Source organism: Kogia breviceps, chromosome 12 (assembly GCF_026419965.1).
Source record: "Kogia breviceps isolate mKogBre1 chromosome 12, mKogBre1 haplotype 1, whole genome shotgun sequence".
Lineage (NCBI taxonomy): Eukaryota > Metazoa > Chordata > Mammalia > Artiodactyla > Physeteridae > Kogia > Kogia breviceps.
In genome coordinates, this window is record NC_081321.1 from 83,632,394 (window position 1) to 83,650,036 (window position 17,643).

The 17,643-nt window shown below is 37.2% G+C and overlaps 1 protein-coding gene across 1 annotated transcript in view; it reads left to right on the plus strand.

Annotated features, from left to right (window-relative positions):
- The window catches only part of UTP20 (UTP20 small subunit processome component), a 96,794-nt gene that overhangs the window by 48,590 nt on the left and 30,561 nt on the right, over positions 1-17,643 (plus strand). Inside the window, exons 27-38 of the mRNA XM_059081891.2 lie at positions 522-730; positions 5,471-5,614; positions 6,218-6,297; positions 9,195-9,412; positions 9,927-10,071; positions 11,290-11,377; positions 12,475-12,618; positions 12,819-12,869; positions 12,974-13,126; positions 14,447-14,602; positions 14,938-15,078; positions 15,663-15,800. Of these exons, the coding sequence (XP_058937874.1) occupies positions 522-730; positions 5,471-5,614; positions 6,218-6,297; positions 9,195-9,412; positions 9,927-10,071; positions 11,290-11,377; positions 12,475-12,618; positions 12,819-12,869; positions 12,974-13,126; positions 14,447-14,602; positions 14,938-15,078; positions 15,663-15,800 (1,667 nt within the window). The remainder of the gene's footprint in view (positions 1-521; positions 731-5,470; positions 5,615-6,217; positions 6,298-9,194; positions 9,413-9,926; positions 10,072-11,289; positions 11,378-12,474; positions 12,619-12,818; positions 12,870-12,973; positions 13,127-14,446; positions 14,603-14,937; positions 15,079-15,662; positions 15,801-17,643) is intronic.

Below are 17,643 nucleotides of genomic sequence, written 5' to 3' on the forward strand. Positions count from 1 at the left end.
TACCTGTTTATAAAGGACCATTGTTTTATTTATTTATCAGGGGCTGCAAGAGAAATAAAACACTTGATTCTCAGCCTTAAAGGAGCTTATAATGTAACAAGACATTTTCCTTGAAACTGCTGAAGATAGCATATAGTCCATGAAAGCCGAGAGGGAGAAAATGTGTGGAAAGTTGATAGATGGAATAAAATGGAATTCCTTAGGTTTTGAGGAATAGTATGAATAGGGTGAGAAGTGGGCTTAGAGGCTCAGTTCTGTCACAAGTTTCTTACTTTCCTTTACTCCTCAGTTTCCTCATCTATAAAATGATAGTAGTAAAAGCTATCACACCTAGTTCATTGAATGTTGGGTAAGAATCAAAAGGAGAAAAATACAAGTAAAGTACATTATCATCTGTCAATCATTAGAACAGTAGAAAATGCTGTGTTATTGAGGGAAAGTGAAAGGAAGCTATAAATATAAATAGTAACAAACTAACATTTCCCTTCACATGCTGTCTCTGCTCCTCTCTGTTTCACTAGGAGAATGCCATTCTGCTGTCATTCAGGCAGTAGAAGATTTGGATTTGTCGACAGTTCTTCCTTTGGGTCGTCAGCACGGTATCTTAAATAGCCTTGAGATAGTATTAAAGAACATTAGTCATCTGATCAGTGCATACTTACCAAAGATTTTGCAGATACTGCTCTGCATGACCGCAACTGTATCCCACATCCTTGATCAACGAGAAAAGGTGAGAGAGATCCGCTTTACATGCTTTCTTCTTGGGTAAAAGTCTGTGTCTTAACTTGGGAAATTGTTTGGGGCCCGAATATCTAACATCCTTCGAGGTTAATTCTTTCTTATGTAAAGTATCTCTTTATTTATTTAGTACTCTTTATTTAGTATTCTTCTTTCTTTCTTTCTTTTAATTTTATTTATTTATTTGTTTGTTTTTGGCTGTGTTGGGTCCTTGTTGCTGCACATGGGCTTTCTCCAGTTGCGGCGAGAGGGGGCTACTCTTCATTGCAGTGCGTGGGCTTCTCACTGCAGTGGTTTCTCTTGCTGCGGAGCACGGGCTCTAGACGCGTGGGCTTCAGTAGTTGTGGTGCGTGGGCTCAGTAGTTGTGACTCGTGGGCTCGAGAGCGCAGGCTCAGTAGTTGTGGCTCACGGGCTTAGTTGCTCTGCGGCATATGGGATCTTCCCAGACCAGGGCTCGAACCTGTATTCCCCTGCATTGGCAGGCGGATTCTTAACCACTGCACCACCAAGGAAGCCCAAGCATCTCTTTAAAATGGCCTTCCCTACAATGGGAATCTTCACTGTTACAAATATTTATGAATAGCTAGAAAATGCAGATTATAGCAAGCATCTATTTAAAAAGAAGGTGAAATGGTAGGGAGGGAGTTAGTTCTGTATACATCTCAGAACAAAGTCAGAGGTAGTTGAGCTGATGTTTCTTAGATCTTAATTTCAGGAACCTAAAAGTGTAGGACATCTTCTAACTCTCATTTAATTCAAAGTGGTTGGAGAATGAATAGAATACTGTTAGCACTGTCCTTGTTATTTTGAGACAGAGTTTCCCAGACCTCTTTTAAAGGTAAATGCTTGCCTATTATAAGTGCAATGTCTTTAATAAAGGTAAGTAGCAAGGTCGGGCAAGACAAGTCGGCTAGCTACCTGCCGGGAGGCTTCGTGAGTTGGTGCTTAGGAAATGTTTTCTGAATTATATTCAAGACAACATATTTATGTTTTGTTGAAACGGGTATGTGGACATAAGTATACTCATTGGAGTTTAGGGAAACTTAAATGTTTGTATGGACTGACTGAAGGCTTGTTGGAGAAAATGGGACTTGAAGTGAAAACCCAGACTCAGATGTCTGCTGTTGATTCTCAATTAATGACAAATAGGCACAGTTTAAATTTGGCTAAAATTCATTTCATTTGTTTTAGGGGTATGCCTGATGAACTGCCTCTCAAATACAGTCATAACTAAAAATTGACAGCCAAAGTATTACACTGCTTTTTCAGGCTATGCATGGATATAAATCTGCTTTAGTAATTAAATAATATTCTCTGGTTAACAAGATCTACAGATTTAGAATATACCTTCCATTTTGGTAGGCGCTATTTTATTTTCACCATTCTTTCATTCATTCCTTCAACAAATGTTACTTGAGGCCCTACTGTTTGTCAGCCACTATACTAAGCATTGAGATGAAGCAGCAAACAAAAGTTCCCGTCCATTTAATTGTACAGTAAATACTTATTTCACACCTACTATCTGCCAGACATTGTTGTAGGTGGATAACGAGATGGTAAGGACTCCGTATCTTGGGGAGAATATTATAGATAAATACAAAAATAATCAGAATAATGCCCGATGGTAAGTTCTAAGAGGAAAATAAACTCAGGAGGCTCCTCTGCAAATCTCTTAAAATCCTTCTCTGTGTCGCTGTCTCTTCTCCAGCACTCTGCCCTGTGACTTCCAGCCACCTTGGCCTCCCCAAGTCGCACAGCTGTCTCCTTATTTTAAGAAGATTGTTGGATTCTCCCTGGGCTCTTCCTTTCCACACCAAGGCCTGAAACTCTGCAGGCAGGAAGCCGGGGAATGTGTAGGATTCATCTCATCTGTTTCCCCTCTCTCAGGGATTACTGTCCTCTGTTGCCTGCTGTCCAGTGTCCAGAAATCATTGTTTCGTATTTTCTGTTCAGCTTTTTAGTGTCTTGAGAGGGGAGGATAAAATCTGGCCCCTGTCACCCCATCTTGACTAGAAGCAGGAAAACCATGCGAAAGGAGCAGGCAGAACAGTCCTCTGACTAACACAGGGCTGGGAACAGCTCATGTTCCCAACAGCCAGAGCAGAAACCTCATGAGACCTGGGGCATCAGGGAGAGTCCTTGGAAGGAGATTGCCTCAGTAGTGGAGCCAGATTAGCCCAAGCATAAAGGCTGCTATGACACCAGCTAACAAAGCTTAAGAAGATCAAACCTTTTCCTAATAAATTAACTGCATCCCTGTTCAGAAACTTTTAGATGATTTAAATGAAACTAGAATTCACAGTGTCTGACATCCAGTCAGGTATTACCAGGCATGCAAAAAAAAAAGGAAGATTTTGCCCATAATGAAGAGAAAAACCAATGGATAGAAGCAGACCCAGAAATGACACAGGTAGTAGAATCAGACAAGGACATTAAAACAGCTGTTAGAAATACACTCCATACATTCACAAAAGTAGAGGAAAGCATGAGCATGTTAGGGAAAGACATGAAGATGTAAAGAATTTAAAATAAAATGAGGGAATGTGGTAGGAAGTGAGCCGTCTGGAGGTGGATGGGTGCTGCTTTTACCAGGGTGTTCAGGGCCATCTCTAAAGAGGTGATATTTGAGCTTACACCTCCCCAGCCACTGGAAGACCATTTCAGGCAGAGAAAATGACTAGTAGTACAGAGTCCTGAGGTGGAACATTCTTGACGCATCCTGAGAAGAGACAGAAGGCTGAGGTGGCTGGAGCACAAGGAGCAAGATGTGTAAGATGAGGTCAGGAGGTGGGCAGGGCCTTGTAGGCTGTGCCGAGGAGGTGGATTTACTATGAAGTGTACTCGGAGACCTCTGAGAGGTCTGAAAGCAAGGGAATGATAAGATCAGTCTGACGTTCCAAAACTATTGCTTTGCTTGCTGGAAAGAGGCTGTGTAGGGCCAGGAGTAGAAGCTGAAAAGGGGTCTTAGAAGTTTTTTTGTCTGTGTTACATGAGAGCCTCAGGGCCATAGGGAGAACTGTGTGAGAATTTTAGTTTTTACCTTATAGTGAGGGATAGTGACTACCTATACATGGCTATGTTAAGTCATGAAACGTTACAGGTTGTATATAAACCCTCTGTAAGTCCTCTGACTTTCTGGTTAACTTAGAAGACATTACTCAGGAATGCAGCCTTTCTCCTGAGTCAACAATCAGTAACTCAAAGGATCATTTATGCAATTTCACTGTTCATTAGACAGTGAGGTGCTAGCCTTCCAGACACGTAGGAGCTTTCTTTTCTGTTCTGTTCTTTTTTTTTTTTTTTAATTCTTGGACAAGTCCAAGGAATTCCTTGAAGTTCTGTAATGAATTATTGCAGGGTAATATGCTCAAGTGAGTTAAAGTTTTACATTTGTGTGTTTGAGCTAAGTTACACATTTACATTTTTGTATCTTTCAGATCCTCCAGGGCATTGACTGACACTGAAATAGGTGTCTTGAGGGTTCTTGAGGGTCGTTTTGGTTTGGGTTGGTTTCTGTTTTGTTTTGTTCTTGTACATTTAAGCAATTAAGTAATTGGTAAATGTCCATAAACTCAGTCATATGGACTGTTCCTCTAGGAATTAAAAGTCTCCAGTTGCTCATTTTCAGGATTTTTCTCCAGTTTACTCAGCAATTACTGGGAAGTCTGGGCAGCCGATTACAAAAGAGAAGAGTACATGCAGATCCTACTTGATTGGATGGGAATAGGGGAAAGGGAGGGGTCTGATTTGGTGTCATGTTTGCCAAGGTTAGTTTCTTACTACTCTGGGGGATCATGATACCATGCTTTTTCAAATATCAGCAATAGTTTCTATTTTTCACCAAACATGATCTAGCAGAGAATGAAAATATTGCCAGTAGAACTGAAGCAGAACAGAATGACTTGTAATTGTGTCACCTTCTTATGCTTGCCTGTCATCTCCTCTCTGTAACTTGTATAATGAGATAATTAGCAAAAAGTGAATGGTAGAGGGCTTCCCTGGTGGCGCAGTGGTTGAGAGTCCGCCTGCCGATGCAGGGGACACGGGTTCGTGGCCCGGTCCGGGAAGATCCCACATAGTGCCGAGCGGCTGGGCCCGTGAGCCATGGCCGCTGAGCCTGCACGTCCGGAGCCTGTGCTCTGAGCCTGCGCGTCCCGAGCCTGTGCTGTGAGCCTGCGCGTCCGGAGCCTGTGCTCTGAGCCTGCGCGTGCGGAGCCTGTGCTCTGAGCCTGCGCGTCCGGAGCCTGTGCTCTGCAGAGGGAGAGGCCGCAACAGTGAGAGGCCCGCGTACTGGAATAAAAAAAAAAAAAGTGAATGGTAGAAACTTGATGGGTATGTGAACTATCATGATTCCTCAGAGTTTTGCATAGCAAAGTAATGGCATCCTTGTTCATATTTTCTTGAATTTAGAATGTACAGTTTCAGAAAAGTAAAACAATGTAGAATACAAAACAGCTGTTCCCACTGAGATTTTGCTTTTCCCTAAGGACACAGTGTGATTTTACTGGGCCTGATAATAGAACACATCTCACCACTTGGTTTTTTTTGAGAATGCTTTCCCCTCTTGTTCAATGAGAAAAGCAATATGACTTATTCAGTTGGTGTTTCCGTGTGGATCAGAGCTTCGTAACAGGATCCCAGCTTGATTCTTCACCATCTGAGCAGGAGTGCCTCCCTGAGGAGTCAGGAATAAAAGTGATATCTTTTTAATAGAAGATCTTTATTTTACAGATACAGCTGAGGTTTATTAACCCACTGAAAAATTTAAGACGTCTTGGAATCAAAATGTTAACTGATATCTTTTTGGATTGGGAGTCCTATCAGTTCAGAACAGAAGAAATTGATGCTGTATTTCATGGTGCAGTTTGGCCCCAGGTAAAGCTTGATTTCTGTGTTCTGCCTGGATACCTTCTGCTTTTTCCTTTAATACTGCTTCACCAGCACAGTCTGCACCCAGCCACGAATGCTAATCCGGGTCTTTTCTTTCACATCAAGCCTTTCTTTGCTTCTGCAAGTTTTAGAACACTTTTCTTTGCCTCCACTACCACCTAAAGCTCCAGAGCTAGTTTCTCCAATACCATAGCATTTATACTTAAGGCTAATTTGAATATGACTGCTGTCTCTTAAGCAAATGTAACCTAACTTTTGTAGCACCTCACATTGTATGCCTCTGGGTTTTGACAAGCGTGAGGGAAAATACACAGGGTTTTTTGTTACTTATTTCCTTGTTTGATATCTCCGGTTGTCCCCACTTGGTGGTGATAACTGGTGTAGTTATAGCTAAGACTGTAGGAGAGACTTGATTTTAGGAAAGATTTCTCACTACTCTCACTACTCACTACCTTTAAATGTTTAGCTCTTGGCTCTTTTATCCTCTGGTGTGATTTTTGTTCTTGTTCTGCTTTTTAGTTGTTTAGTTTTTTTCTACAATTTTGTGTATGTTCTTATTTTGTATTCTGTTTTTATTTTGTGTCCTAGATCAGCAGGCTTGGATCTGAGAGTCAGTATTCTCCTACTCCTCTGCTGAAACTAATTAGTATCTGGTGCAGAAATGCAAGGTATAGTCTTTTTTTTTTTTTTTTTTTTGCCTTTAAAAAGGGCAGTGTTTTAGACTAACTGGTCAAGGAAACTAATAATGTAATTTATGCTCTTTCCACACAGTGACCTACTTTCAGTGCAGTTAAAAAGAATAAGGCAGTTGAATCTCAAAATACATAGTTTGAAGAAAAATATAGGTTGCTGAATAATAGGTGTAGTGTGTTCTAGGAAAAATGCTTTTATATGTGTATGTATGTTTGTATAAATACAAAATGAAATAGAAAATGGATCAAGGCTACATGAGAAACAATGTCACCATAGCATGTGGAGGTTTGGTGAGCTGGCGTAGGGAAGGGAGACTTTTCATGATATATCTTTGGAGTGTTTGAATTACTTATAACAATTTAAAAAAAGGAAAAAATAGATAAAACAACATTTTGCAATTTAATATAAATTAAAATTGTAGAGTGTATATTATATCAAGACTTATACATTTTTTGCTATTTTTACAATTTCATTAAAACTTGAAAATTAGGGATTTCCCTGGCGGTCCAATGGTTAGGACTCTGTGCTTCCACTACAGCGGGCCCAGGTTCCATCCCTGGTTGGGGAACTAAGATCCCTCAAGCTGTGTGGCATGGCTACAAAAAAAAAATTGAAAATTGAAAATCAGTAGTATTGGGGGGCTTCCCTGGTGGTGCAGTGGTTAAGAATCCACCTGCCAAAGCAGGGGACACAGGTTCAATCTCTGGTCCTGGAAGATCCCACATGCTGCAGAGCAGCTGGGCCCATGCGCCACAACTACTGAGCCTGCGCTCTAGAGCCTGTAAGCCACAACTACTGAGCCAATGCGCTGCAGCTACTGAAGCCTGTGCGCCTAGAGCCCGTGCTCCTTAACGAGAAGCCACTGCAGTGAGAAGCCCGCACACTGCAACAAAGAGTAGCCCCCGCTCGCCGCAACTAGAGAAAGCCCTCATGCAGCAACAAAGACCCAGAGCAGCCAAAACTAAATAAATTTTTTAAAAAAGAAGAAAATTAGTAGTATTAGGATTGATATGGCTGTTCTTCCAATGTGTAGCAATTGTATCAGCAGTTTGATTTGACCTGGCAAAGGGAAAAACAGATGTGAAGCACACTAGGTAGTTATATCATCACCCAAATATTACAATTTTGCATGTATGCTTAAAAGCTGATTTGTAATTCTCATTCTGTCTTTTTCCCGGTTCCCACTTAAAAATTTCACAAGCTCTCTGGATTTTCTAGGTCATTGTTTTCTATTCTTTGTAAAACTCCATCTAAATATGCATACAGCGCTCATGGTCACAAATCAGCATCCTTTTGTGGACATTATGAGCCATTTACAGAACCTTCATCTACTGCTGGTTCAGAGATGCCGCGTTACAGACCAAATGCATATTTACTGAAGAATGTGGGAACTTTCAGTAAAGTGGGAATGTGAGAAACCTATGTTGTTTTTCTCAGTGATGGAAACAGACTTAAGTTTGCCCTGATCTATTTTGAAGAATGAAAGATAGAATAAAAGAAAATGTGTTTATTATTGATTCAATGATGTTAAAATCTTGACGTCAGTTTTTACAAAATTGGGATCATACCTTATAGCTAGCTTTTGATTTTGTTTTTTTTTTTTTCATGTAAATTATGTCATGAACGTTTCCCCGTGTCATTAAATAGTCTTCGAAAACAATACCTTGCCATTGTCTTCCTCAGGAAAGCCTGTTTTATTTTTACTGTCATAAGGGCTCTTTTCATTTATTTCCCAATTTGAGAAGCAATTTCATATCTTGTTTTTTCATTGGACATTTATAAGCAGCACTTCATAGGCATACTTGAGAAATGTTTTATAGTTGTGTCATTGTTATACAAATAAGCCATGAAGGACTTTCATCCAAGAAGACTTTACAGTAGTGACTTGGTTTATATATTAGTTGGGTCCTTACTCAAGTGTAGATCCACATGATTGGATGCCACCTCATTCTCTTCTACAATTTCTCTCTCGTTGACAATGGAGATATAACATGTAAAGTATCTTGCTTGGTGCCTGCGCATACTATCCCCAGTATCTGTTGGACAAAGATGTATGAGTATAACCTCTTAGAACTTTTCTTTCAGTCTGTCAGGACTAAGTATGTTAAAGTGCTTGAGCTCTTTTTCTAGTGATGATGAATTGGTAAAGCCAAACTATTTGAACTTTTTCAGTTTGGCCTTCCTACTGATTGTCAGGATTGCATCTCTGGCTGTAAAACAATTGCTAGTTTGCCCGTGGCTGGAAAGCTTTTGTGTTCTTTACCTTTTTGGGTATCCTTCGTGTGAGTCTTTCATTCCTGGGGATGGATTCATCTCCCTCCCTTGACAAATGATCCTAACCTGAATGTTGCATATCCTAATTCAGCAAATATTTGTTTGGTCTGTGGTCTGTACTCCTAATTTTCATGTTGTAGTACATGGTTTTTATGTGAGCATGTAAACATTCATATTCTAGAAGGCTTATAATTGAAAAATGGCCTCCTTTAATACATTTCTTTTAGAACTAGGGCTTAGACTGCGGTTCACAGCTGAGCTCTATGACTTACTAGCTCATTGGCTTTAGAGAATTCTCAACTTCTTCATCTGTAATGTGGAGATAAGGATACCACCTTAACACAGAGATGTTGTGAGGATTAAATGAGAAATATACATAAAGTGTGTAGATAATATAATGTTTGTATGGTGCCTAGAATTATTATCCATCAAATTTTAGATTTTAAAGTAATTTCCCTTCTGAGTAATCTTATTAACATTCATATGCACACATACACATATATAATTCATTAAACTGTATGACAGTTCATATGGAACATGTTTTTAGAATTAGACGTATTAAAAAAGAAGATGACTATTTTAGTGTTTTTTCTTGCAGATATTTCCCTTTCCTGGCTAAACAGAAACCTGGGCACCCGGAATGTGATATCCTGACCAATGTTTTTGCGATTCTCTCAGCAAAGAACCTCTCTGAAGCCACAGCTAGTATTGTGATGGAAATAGCTGATGACCTTCTTAGCCTTCCAGATTTTGAACCCACAGAAACAGTTTTGAGCTTACCGGTGACAGGATGTGTATACACAGAAAGTGCAGATGGTATGTAAGCTGTACAGAGCAAACGATTCTTATACTTCTGAGGTATCATTTGTGCCCTCAGAATGGAAAAGTTGATAGAATCTGACTCTTTTTATAACTTACGCTATTAAAAGAGTTTCTTTTCTCTAGGAGTTAATTCCAATTTATATAAGCTGAATTTGCTCTGCAGTAGGTAGAAATTCGGATTATTTATGCTCCAGAAAGCTCAGCTATCCTTCAGGACATTAGCAGATGATCTCAACTGTCATTTCTCTGAATTCTTACCATATTATCCTAACAGTTCTCTTACTACTACCCAAAATGGTTTAAATACTCAAGGGTCTCATATAAAATTTTAATTTAGCTAATGATATAGATGTTTGACTAAGAAGAAAGTTATTTAATATTTAGGGTTGAAATTTATTAAATTATCATGGTAATTGAGTGCTTTCCTTTTCTGTCATTAGGAAGATATTGTACAGTTATCTTTTAAGAGCGTAGTTAATTAAAATCAGTACATTTATCACTATTTCAGAGTCTATCACGACAGGAGGACGATTAATTCTACCTCGTGTACCTGCAATTCTCCAGTATCTCAGCAAAACCACAATAAGTGCAGAAAAGGTGAAAAAGAAGAAGAATAGAGCACAAGTCAGTAAGGAACTGGGCATTCTTTCAAAGTAAGTGATACATTGGTCCTCAAAAGATAACATTACCACCTGTAGTTTTAATTTTTTTTAATTATGCTTGGTTTTTCATTTGTTTTAACAAGGTAATAAGCTAAAAAAGTTTTCAGTATTTTAAATGCCCTCCATTTTTAAGTTAATGTAGAATTCTCTTTTTCTGCTGGAATAAACCTTTTATGACATTTGCCTTTATTTAATTATAAAAGATAACAGACTTCAAAATTCTAAGGTAAACTAATAGATTTGCTTGTTTATTAGCCTTTACATATTTTGTTCAATTAAAATTTTGAGTTATGTGAGATCACATAGTTGTCATTTTATTTTTAAAGTGTGATTGATAAAAATAATTTAAAAGAGCAGGTTGCTGTATTTGTTCTTTTAAGAATCAAGAAGATCTTGCAAGGGTTTTTCAAGATTCTCTACATACTACTAGACCTGGTAATATACAATTGTGATTTCTATAAAGTGCCTTGTTAGTAAATCTGAGTGCACAAAATGATTCTATCTTAAAATCTAAATTGTTACAGGACTTAGTTGTTGAAAGTTTATTTTTTCTGTTACTTTCAGCAACAATAAAAAATGATATATTAGAACCTTCCAGGAACTTCTTTTAAATGTTTTATTTATACTAGTGTATTTCTAAGTTTTACAGAACGGGAAACCATGGGAAATATACTTAACTAAATTTTATCATAGGCTACGTGACAGTGAGAAGATGATGAGTGATTAGGCACCAGAAAGACTAGGTTTGAAAGACCTGCTCTACCACTTCCTTGCTGTGGGACATCAACTTCTCTGAGCCACAGTTTTCTCTGGGCAAAGTGGGGTTAATAATTCCTACATTATAGGGCTGTTTTGGGAGTTATATGGAAACGTTGTATATAAAGCCTAAAACAAGTCTCAGCACTTAAAATGTTGTTTCCTTGCAAAATAACTAATTATCAATTATTAATTATAGGATTGGAGTTTACTATAACCCACCTACACAATCAGATGTTACAAAAGCAATAGAATAGTAGCCACCAACCTGAAGTTGGAGGGAAATAAGAGTGGGCACTGCTAAATAACTGAGTTAAGCTTTTTACACATACAGACATACTTAAAAGCCACCTGGGTCTTTCGTCACTGATGTTTTTTTACAAAAAGTTTAACTTCTTGGAAAAATGCTCTTATATATCTTCCTTACATATCGCATTTTTTTTCCTTCTCCAGGATCAGCAAGTTTATGAAAGAAAAAGAACAGAGTTCTCTGCTGATTACGCTGCTCCTGCCTTTCCTCCACCGCGGCAATATTGCTCAGGCATGAATTCACAGCACATTTGTCTGTCTTTGAAGTGGCACTTTATTATTAGGTTTATTTGTAAACAATAATTTTATTGGTTAGATTCTGTGATGTATTTATACCAGAGTATTTGTTGAAAGACTTCATACAGAAACATAAAATTGAAAACAGAGGAGAAAAACTGGGACAGAAAGAGGAATGGGGGCAGGCGAGAAGGTGGAGACCTCATCATCTACCATTACAGTCAAAGTCTTAAACCCTTTATTTTCCTTTGTTTAGCTTCTAGTCCATTTCAGGATTTTTTTTTCCCCTCTCTGACTTTGATCAATAACAAATCTGCAACCTGAGACATGCATTGATCTTAAATATGGTGACAGTGGCAAACTGAATGAAAAGTCAGACTGTTTTAATATTCAGGCATAGTTTTAGAGTTTCTGATACGATTTTCAAACCGTAGTTCAGTCTTGATTAAAAGAGTCTTCCCATTTTACACACTCATTTATAAGGCCTTAGGAGTTATACTGAATGACTCCTACTCTATAGTAATTCAGTTTAGAAGACCACAGATTTGTGAACAGCCAGAAGTGTGTCTTTTTCCTCAGCAAGTTCATTTTTCTTGGCTCTTTAACTAGAAAATAGAAGAAATTGTTTTTCAAAACCATGCATATTTCCTATTAGAATTAAAGGAAGAAACTGTTAATGGACACTATTATAGGTTTTTGGTTAAGTTAAAATGCTAAGAACTTTTAAAAGACAGGGCCTCCCTGGTGGCGCAGTGATTGGGAGTCCGCCTGCCGATGCAGGGGACACGGGTTTGTGCCCCGGTCTGGGAGGATCCCACATGCCACGGAGCGGCTGGGCCCGTGAGCCATGGCCGCTGAGCCTTTGCATCCGGAGCCTGTGCTCCGCAACGGGAGAGGCCACGACAGTGAGAGGCCTGTGTACAGCAAAAAAAAAAAAAAAAAAAAAAAAAAAGACTGTGAAATAACTTTTCTAAGTACTACTTTTACTTCTTATTTATACTTATTTGTTTTCTGTGCTGTAATATATTAAAGCCAATTTGACCAGTCTTATAAATTACTGAAATATGATTTCTCTCAATATTTTTTCTTAAGGATACAGAGGTTGATATTCTGGTGACAGTACAAAACCTGTTGAAACATTGTCTGGAGCCTACGAGCTTCCTCAAGCCTCTAGCAAAACTCTTCTCAGTTATTAAGAACAAGTTGTCAAGACAGTTGCTTTGTACAGTTTTCCAGGTCTGTAATATTCATTTTTACCCCCAAATCACCCCTTTTTCAAAAGATAACTGTGATGTGGAATATGCATATTAGCAGCTCGCTTGGTGCTGATATGATGCTTCCATGTATATATTGGAGTGCGGCAGGTAGTCAGAGGGAGGCGGGCAGACAAGTTAAGGTTTTACTCACCAGTAATATACTGCTCTCATTCCTTTTAGACTCTTTCTGATTTTGATAGTGGATTAAAATATATTACTGATGTTGTCAAGGTAAGAAAGAAAATCTTATGTCTCTTTTGCTTCCAAAGTATTATTATTCCTTATTTAAGATTTATATACCTTCATTTATATGGTTTCAATGGCATTTCTCGTAGCTTAACGCCTTTGATCAAAGACATCTTGATGATATCAACTTTGATGTTCGCTTCTCAGCATTCCAGACCATCACCTCTTATATTAAAGAGATGCAAACCATGGACGTTAACTACCTAATTCCTGTTATGCATAATTGTTTCTATAACATGGAGGTAGGTTTTTATAGCAAAAATGTATGAATTTTTTTATTGTTTTGATAATATGACTAAACGACCTAATTTCTTAATTTGGCTTGGAGGGGGATGGGATTTTTAATATAAAATTTCTTTTAGTTGTAGAATATTTTGCTTGGCAGAGACCATACTGTTATGCTCATGATTTGAAAGGCAGATATTTTGAATAAAATAATATATGTGGAAGCACTTTGAAAAGTCAAAAAGCTGTGTATTAGAACAGGAAAATCCGCAAAGACAGAAAGTAAATTGGTTACCAGGAGCTGTGAGGGGCAGGAGGAACGGGGAGAGTGACTTCTAATGGATTTCCTTTGGGGGTGATGAAAATGTTCTGAAATTAGATAGTGGTGACAGTTGTAAAGCCTTCTGAATATACTGAAAACCATTGACTTGTACAATAAAAGGGTGAATTTCATGGTGTATCAGTTAAATATCAACTTTTTAAGTTATGTAACTATATTATTTAACAGTTTGCCCTCTTTTATTGATATAGTAGAAATAAAAGGGGTTTGCAACTATATTAAGTGCCATGTTGCTAAAATGAATTAAAACTCAAAAATGTGGAAAATGAAACCCTTGGTTAATAGTTAACTATGTAGTGGCATCAGTAATCTTTCTGTGGCATTTTATAGTTGTTCACCTGATATTAAGGATTAAGTAATATAGGAAAAAGTAATCTCCCCATTTGGGCTCATTCTTCATATATCTTATCAAATTTCAACATGAGGGATCCAGAATCACTGCCTGGTTGGCTGAGTTGGGAATACTTTCTCTACACTCACAACCTACATTCCTTAAACCAGGAACTCTGAAGCAGCTAACCAGAATTATACCAGCCAACTGTGTCGTTGTAAGTGATCACCTGATTTTGAACACTGAAAACGGGCTTTATTGAACCTCTTGTTCTGTTTGCTTTGAGAAATAAAGCTATTTAAAAAGTACATCGCTACATCAACTATACTTCAATAAAAAAATGAAAAATGAAAAAAAAATCCATGACGGATAAAATACCAAATTTCTAAATAAAGGCAAAATCAGTAATAAAAAAAATAGTACATCTCATAGTATTTTCTGAAATAACTGACACTTCTCAGTAAGCATGACTTTTCAAAGTCGCTTACTGTATTCCTTACAACCCTATGGTTTGTTCTTCCTTAAGTATGAAGTACCTGTGGGACATTTCTTAGTAGAGAGTTTTATACAGAACAGTGGCTAAATATTATAAACTCTTTCATTGGAAAATAATATTCAACATTAGAGCTATTATACAGAATAATTTGGGTTTTTTCCTGTGTCCAGCTAGGAGACATGTCTTTAAGTGATAATGCAAGCATGTGCTTGATGAATATCATCAAAAAGCTTGCTGCTTTGAATGTCACAGAGAAAGAATATAGAGAAGTCATTCATCGTTCACTTCTGGAGAAATTGAGGAAAGGATTGAAGAGCCAGACAGAGGTATTGGGGTTTGCAATTAAGTACTACTATCTGTGGGTTTTGTTTTTGTTTTTGTTTTTCCCTACTTCTGCTATAGTTGTGTAGAAAAGCAGTCAGGCTTAGTACACTTAATTAAAATACTTGATTGTATAAATATTCAGCAAACTTTTAACAGGGGAGTAGGAACAGAGAAGAGGGCAGTCACTTCTGATTTTATATAGTTTGTTGTTTCAGTGGGAATGTTTTACTTTTTAAAAAATTGTAATGACTTTTTTGATGTTTCTTTGTATTACCTAAAAAGCAAATTCTTTTTAAAATTTAAAAAAAAATTTTTTTTCTCAACTCAATGTTTGCAGAGTATTCAACAAGATTATACCACGCTGCTTTCCTGTTTAATTCAAACCTTTCCAGATCAACCAGAATTTAAAGACTTGGTACAGCTAACTGATTGCCATGATCCAGAAATGGACTTCTTTGAGAATATGAAGCACATTCAGGTAGAAGACAATTCTGCTTTTTTTTTTCTTGTCTATAAACAAGTGTTTCAAACCGTTCTGTCTCATTTTAAAAGATATATTTTAGGGAATTCCCCAGCTGTCCGGTGGTTAGGACTCCACGCTTTCACCACCAAGGGCCCGGTTCAATCCCTGTTCTGGGATCTAAGACTCCACAAGCCGCACGGTGTGGCCAAAGAACAAAAGGAAAAAAAAGAAAAAGATATATTTTAATTTTCCAGAAAGTTCTGAGCTTCTCATTCCTTGGTCTTTGTGATCATCAAATTTGCATAGGAGATGATTGTTTCCTGGGGTCTGATTTCCTTGGTGGTATCAGAAACCACAATAATAGTGTCACCTTTCCCTGCCATTTCCTAAGCAGTTTAAATGCTCTAGGATCCATTGGTAAAGAAATACTATGGATTATGTCTCTGAAAGCAAATCAAGGCACAAGTGTTTGCTCATGTAACACATGGACTGTATTTCACTCTTTTAGTCTTTTCATGGAAGAGGAACTTGATACTGAAATGGAGCTGGTTGTAGGTGAGATTATTCAATAACTAATTCATATTTTATCTGACTCATAGATCCACAGAAGAGCAAGAGCCTTGAAGAAATTGGCAAAACAACTAATGGAAGGCAAAATTGTGCTGTCTTCTAAATCTCTTCAGAATTACATCATGCCTTATGCCATGGCTCCAATTTTTGATGAGAAAATGATCAAGGTAGGGCATTAGATCTAAAAACCAGTAAGCTTCTCCTTGTACCATGACACACTCTTCCAAAATGTAAATGGGGTTGGTGGCATCCATACTGATGTTGTCACCATAATTACAGGCCTAGAATAGTTCTAAAGCCCTTAAAATTGTGCCTGGCACTTGCTCTAAATATGGTGGCTATTGTTTTATTTTCGCTATTATTAGCTCATAAAGGCCAACCACAAAATATTTCCTCACTTAGAAATGATCACATTACTAAGATGGCATACTATTATTTTTGTATCATAGGCCTTAATTCTCATTGTTTTCCCAAATGGCTCATAAGAAATGAAATAAAACAACAGCTGCCTTTTCTTTAGCTCTATACCAGGTACAGACACAATACTAAGTACTTTAATAATGTAATCTGATTTTATCCTCACAACAACACAACCCTATGGGGTAGGGACTTATCATTGTTTTATAGGGGAGTAAACTGAGAATATGTGAGGTTATAGAACTTTCTCATAAACATACAGAGTCAGAACTGGTATTTGAACTCAGAATGTCTTCACTTTTATACCTCATAGTGTGTAAGAACAGTGCCTGGCACATGGTAAAGACTTGATAAATATTTAAGTCTAACTGAGATAATATCAGGATTTGTGACTTGAATTTATACTGTTGATTATATGATCTTGTTCAAGGATAGGTTTCCTCTATTATTTCAGGATATTCAAAAAATTTTTAAGAATTTCTTAAGTGGATAAAAGAATGCATCCCTAAATTCCAGTTTGAAGAGCCAGTAAGCAGCTCAGAGTTAGATGTCAGTAAAATAGGAAAGAGGTGTAGATGAAAAAAATTAATTATATTTAGCTTTTGTTGGTGTTGTTATGGTATACCTTTCTACAGTCTTTTATTTTTAACCTATTTGTGATTTTACTTTTAAAGTTTGTTTCTTGTAGGTAGCATATAGCTGAATCTTGCTAGTTTTCATCCAATCTGACAGTTTCTGCCTTTTAATTGGTTTTAGACCATTTGCATTTAATACGATTATTAATATGGTTGGGTTTAAATCTATGATCTTGTTATTTATTTTGCATTTTTTCTGTTGTTTTCCCTCTTTCCTCCTTTTCTTCTTCTATTGGATTAATTGGATATCCTTTAATGATTTTATTTTATCTCTGTTGGCTTATTAGTTATCCTTGTACTATTATTTTTCGTAAGTTTTACCTGTATGTTAGTTTTAAACCACACAATACACTGTTGTTGTTTTTGCTTCAAACCATCAATTATCTTTTAAAGAGATCCTTAAAACTAAAGAAAAGATCTTTTGTATTTGCTTCCATGTTATATCAGTAATTTCCAGTGCTCTGCATTCCTTTGTGTAGATGCAAATACTCATCCTGTATCATTTTACTTTTGACAGGAAGACTTTCTTTAAATTTTTTGGAGTGCAGGTCTACTGGTAATGGACCCCTTCAGCTTTTGTTTGTCCTTTCTCATCTTTGTTTTTGAAAGATAATACTTCTAGGTATGGAATTCTAATTTCACAGGTTTTAAGTTTTTTCCCAGTACTTTAAAGATACTACTCTACTGATTTCTGGTTTATATTGTTTCTAAAGGAAGTCATTCTTTGTTCCTCTCAGCAGAATATATCTTTTTTTTTTTTCCTGGCTGGCTTTAAAATTTTCTCTTTATCACTGACTTTAAGCCATTAAATTATGATGTGCCTTAGTGTCTTGTGCTTGAGGTTTGTTGAGCTTCTTGGATCTATAGATTTATAGTGTTTGTCAAACTTTGAAATTTTTGGCCATTACTTCTTCAAAGATATTTTTGGTTCCCATTCTTGCCTTTGGAGATTCCACTG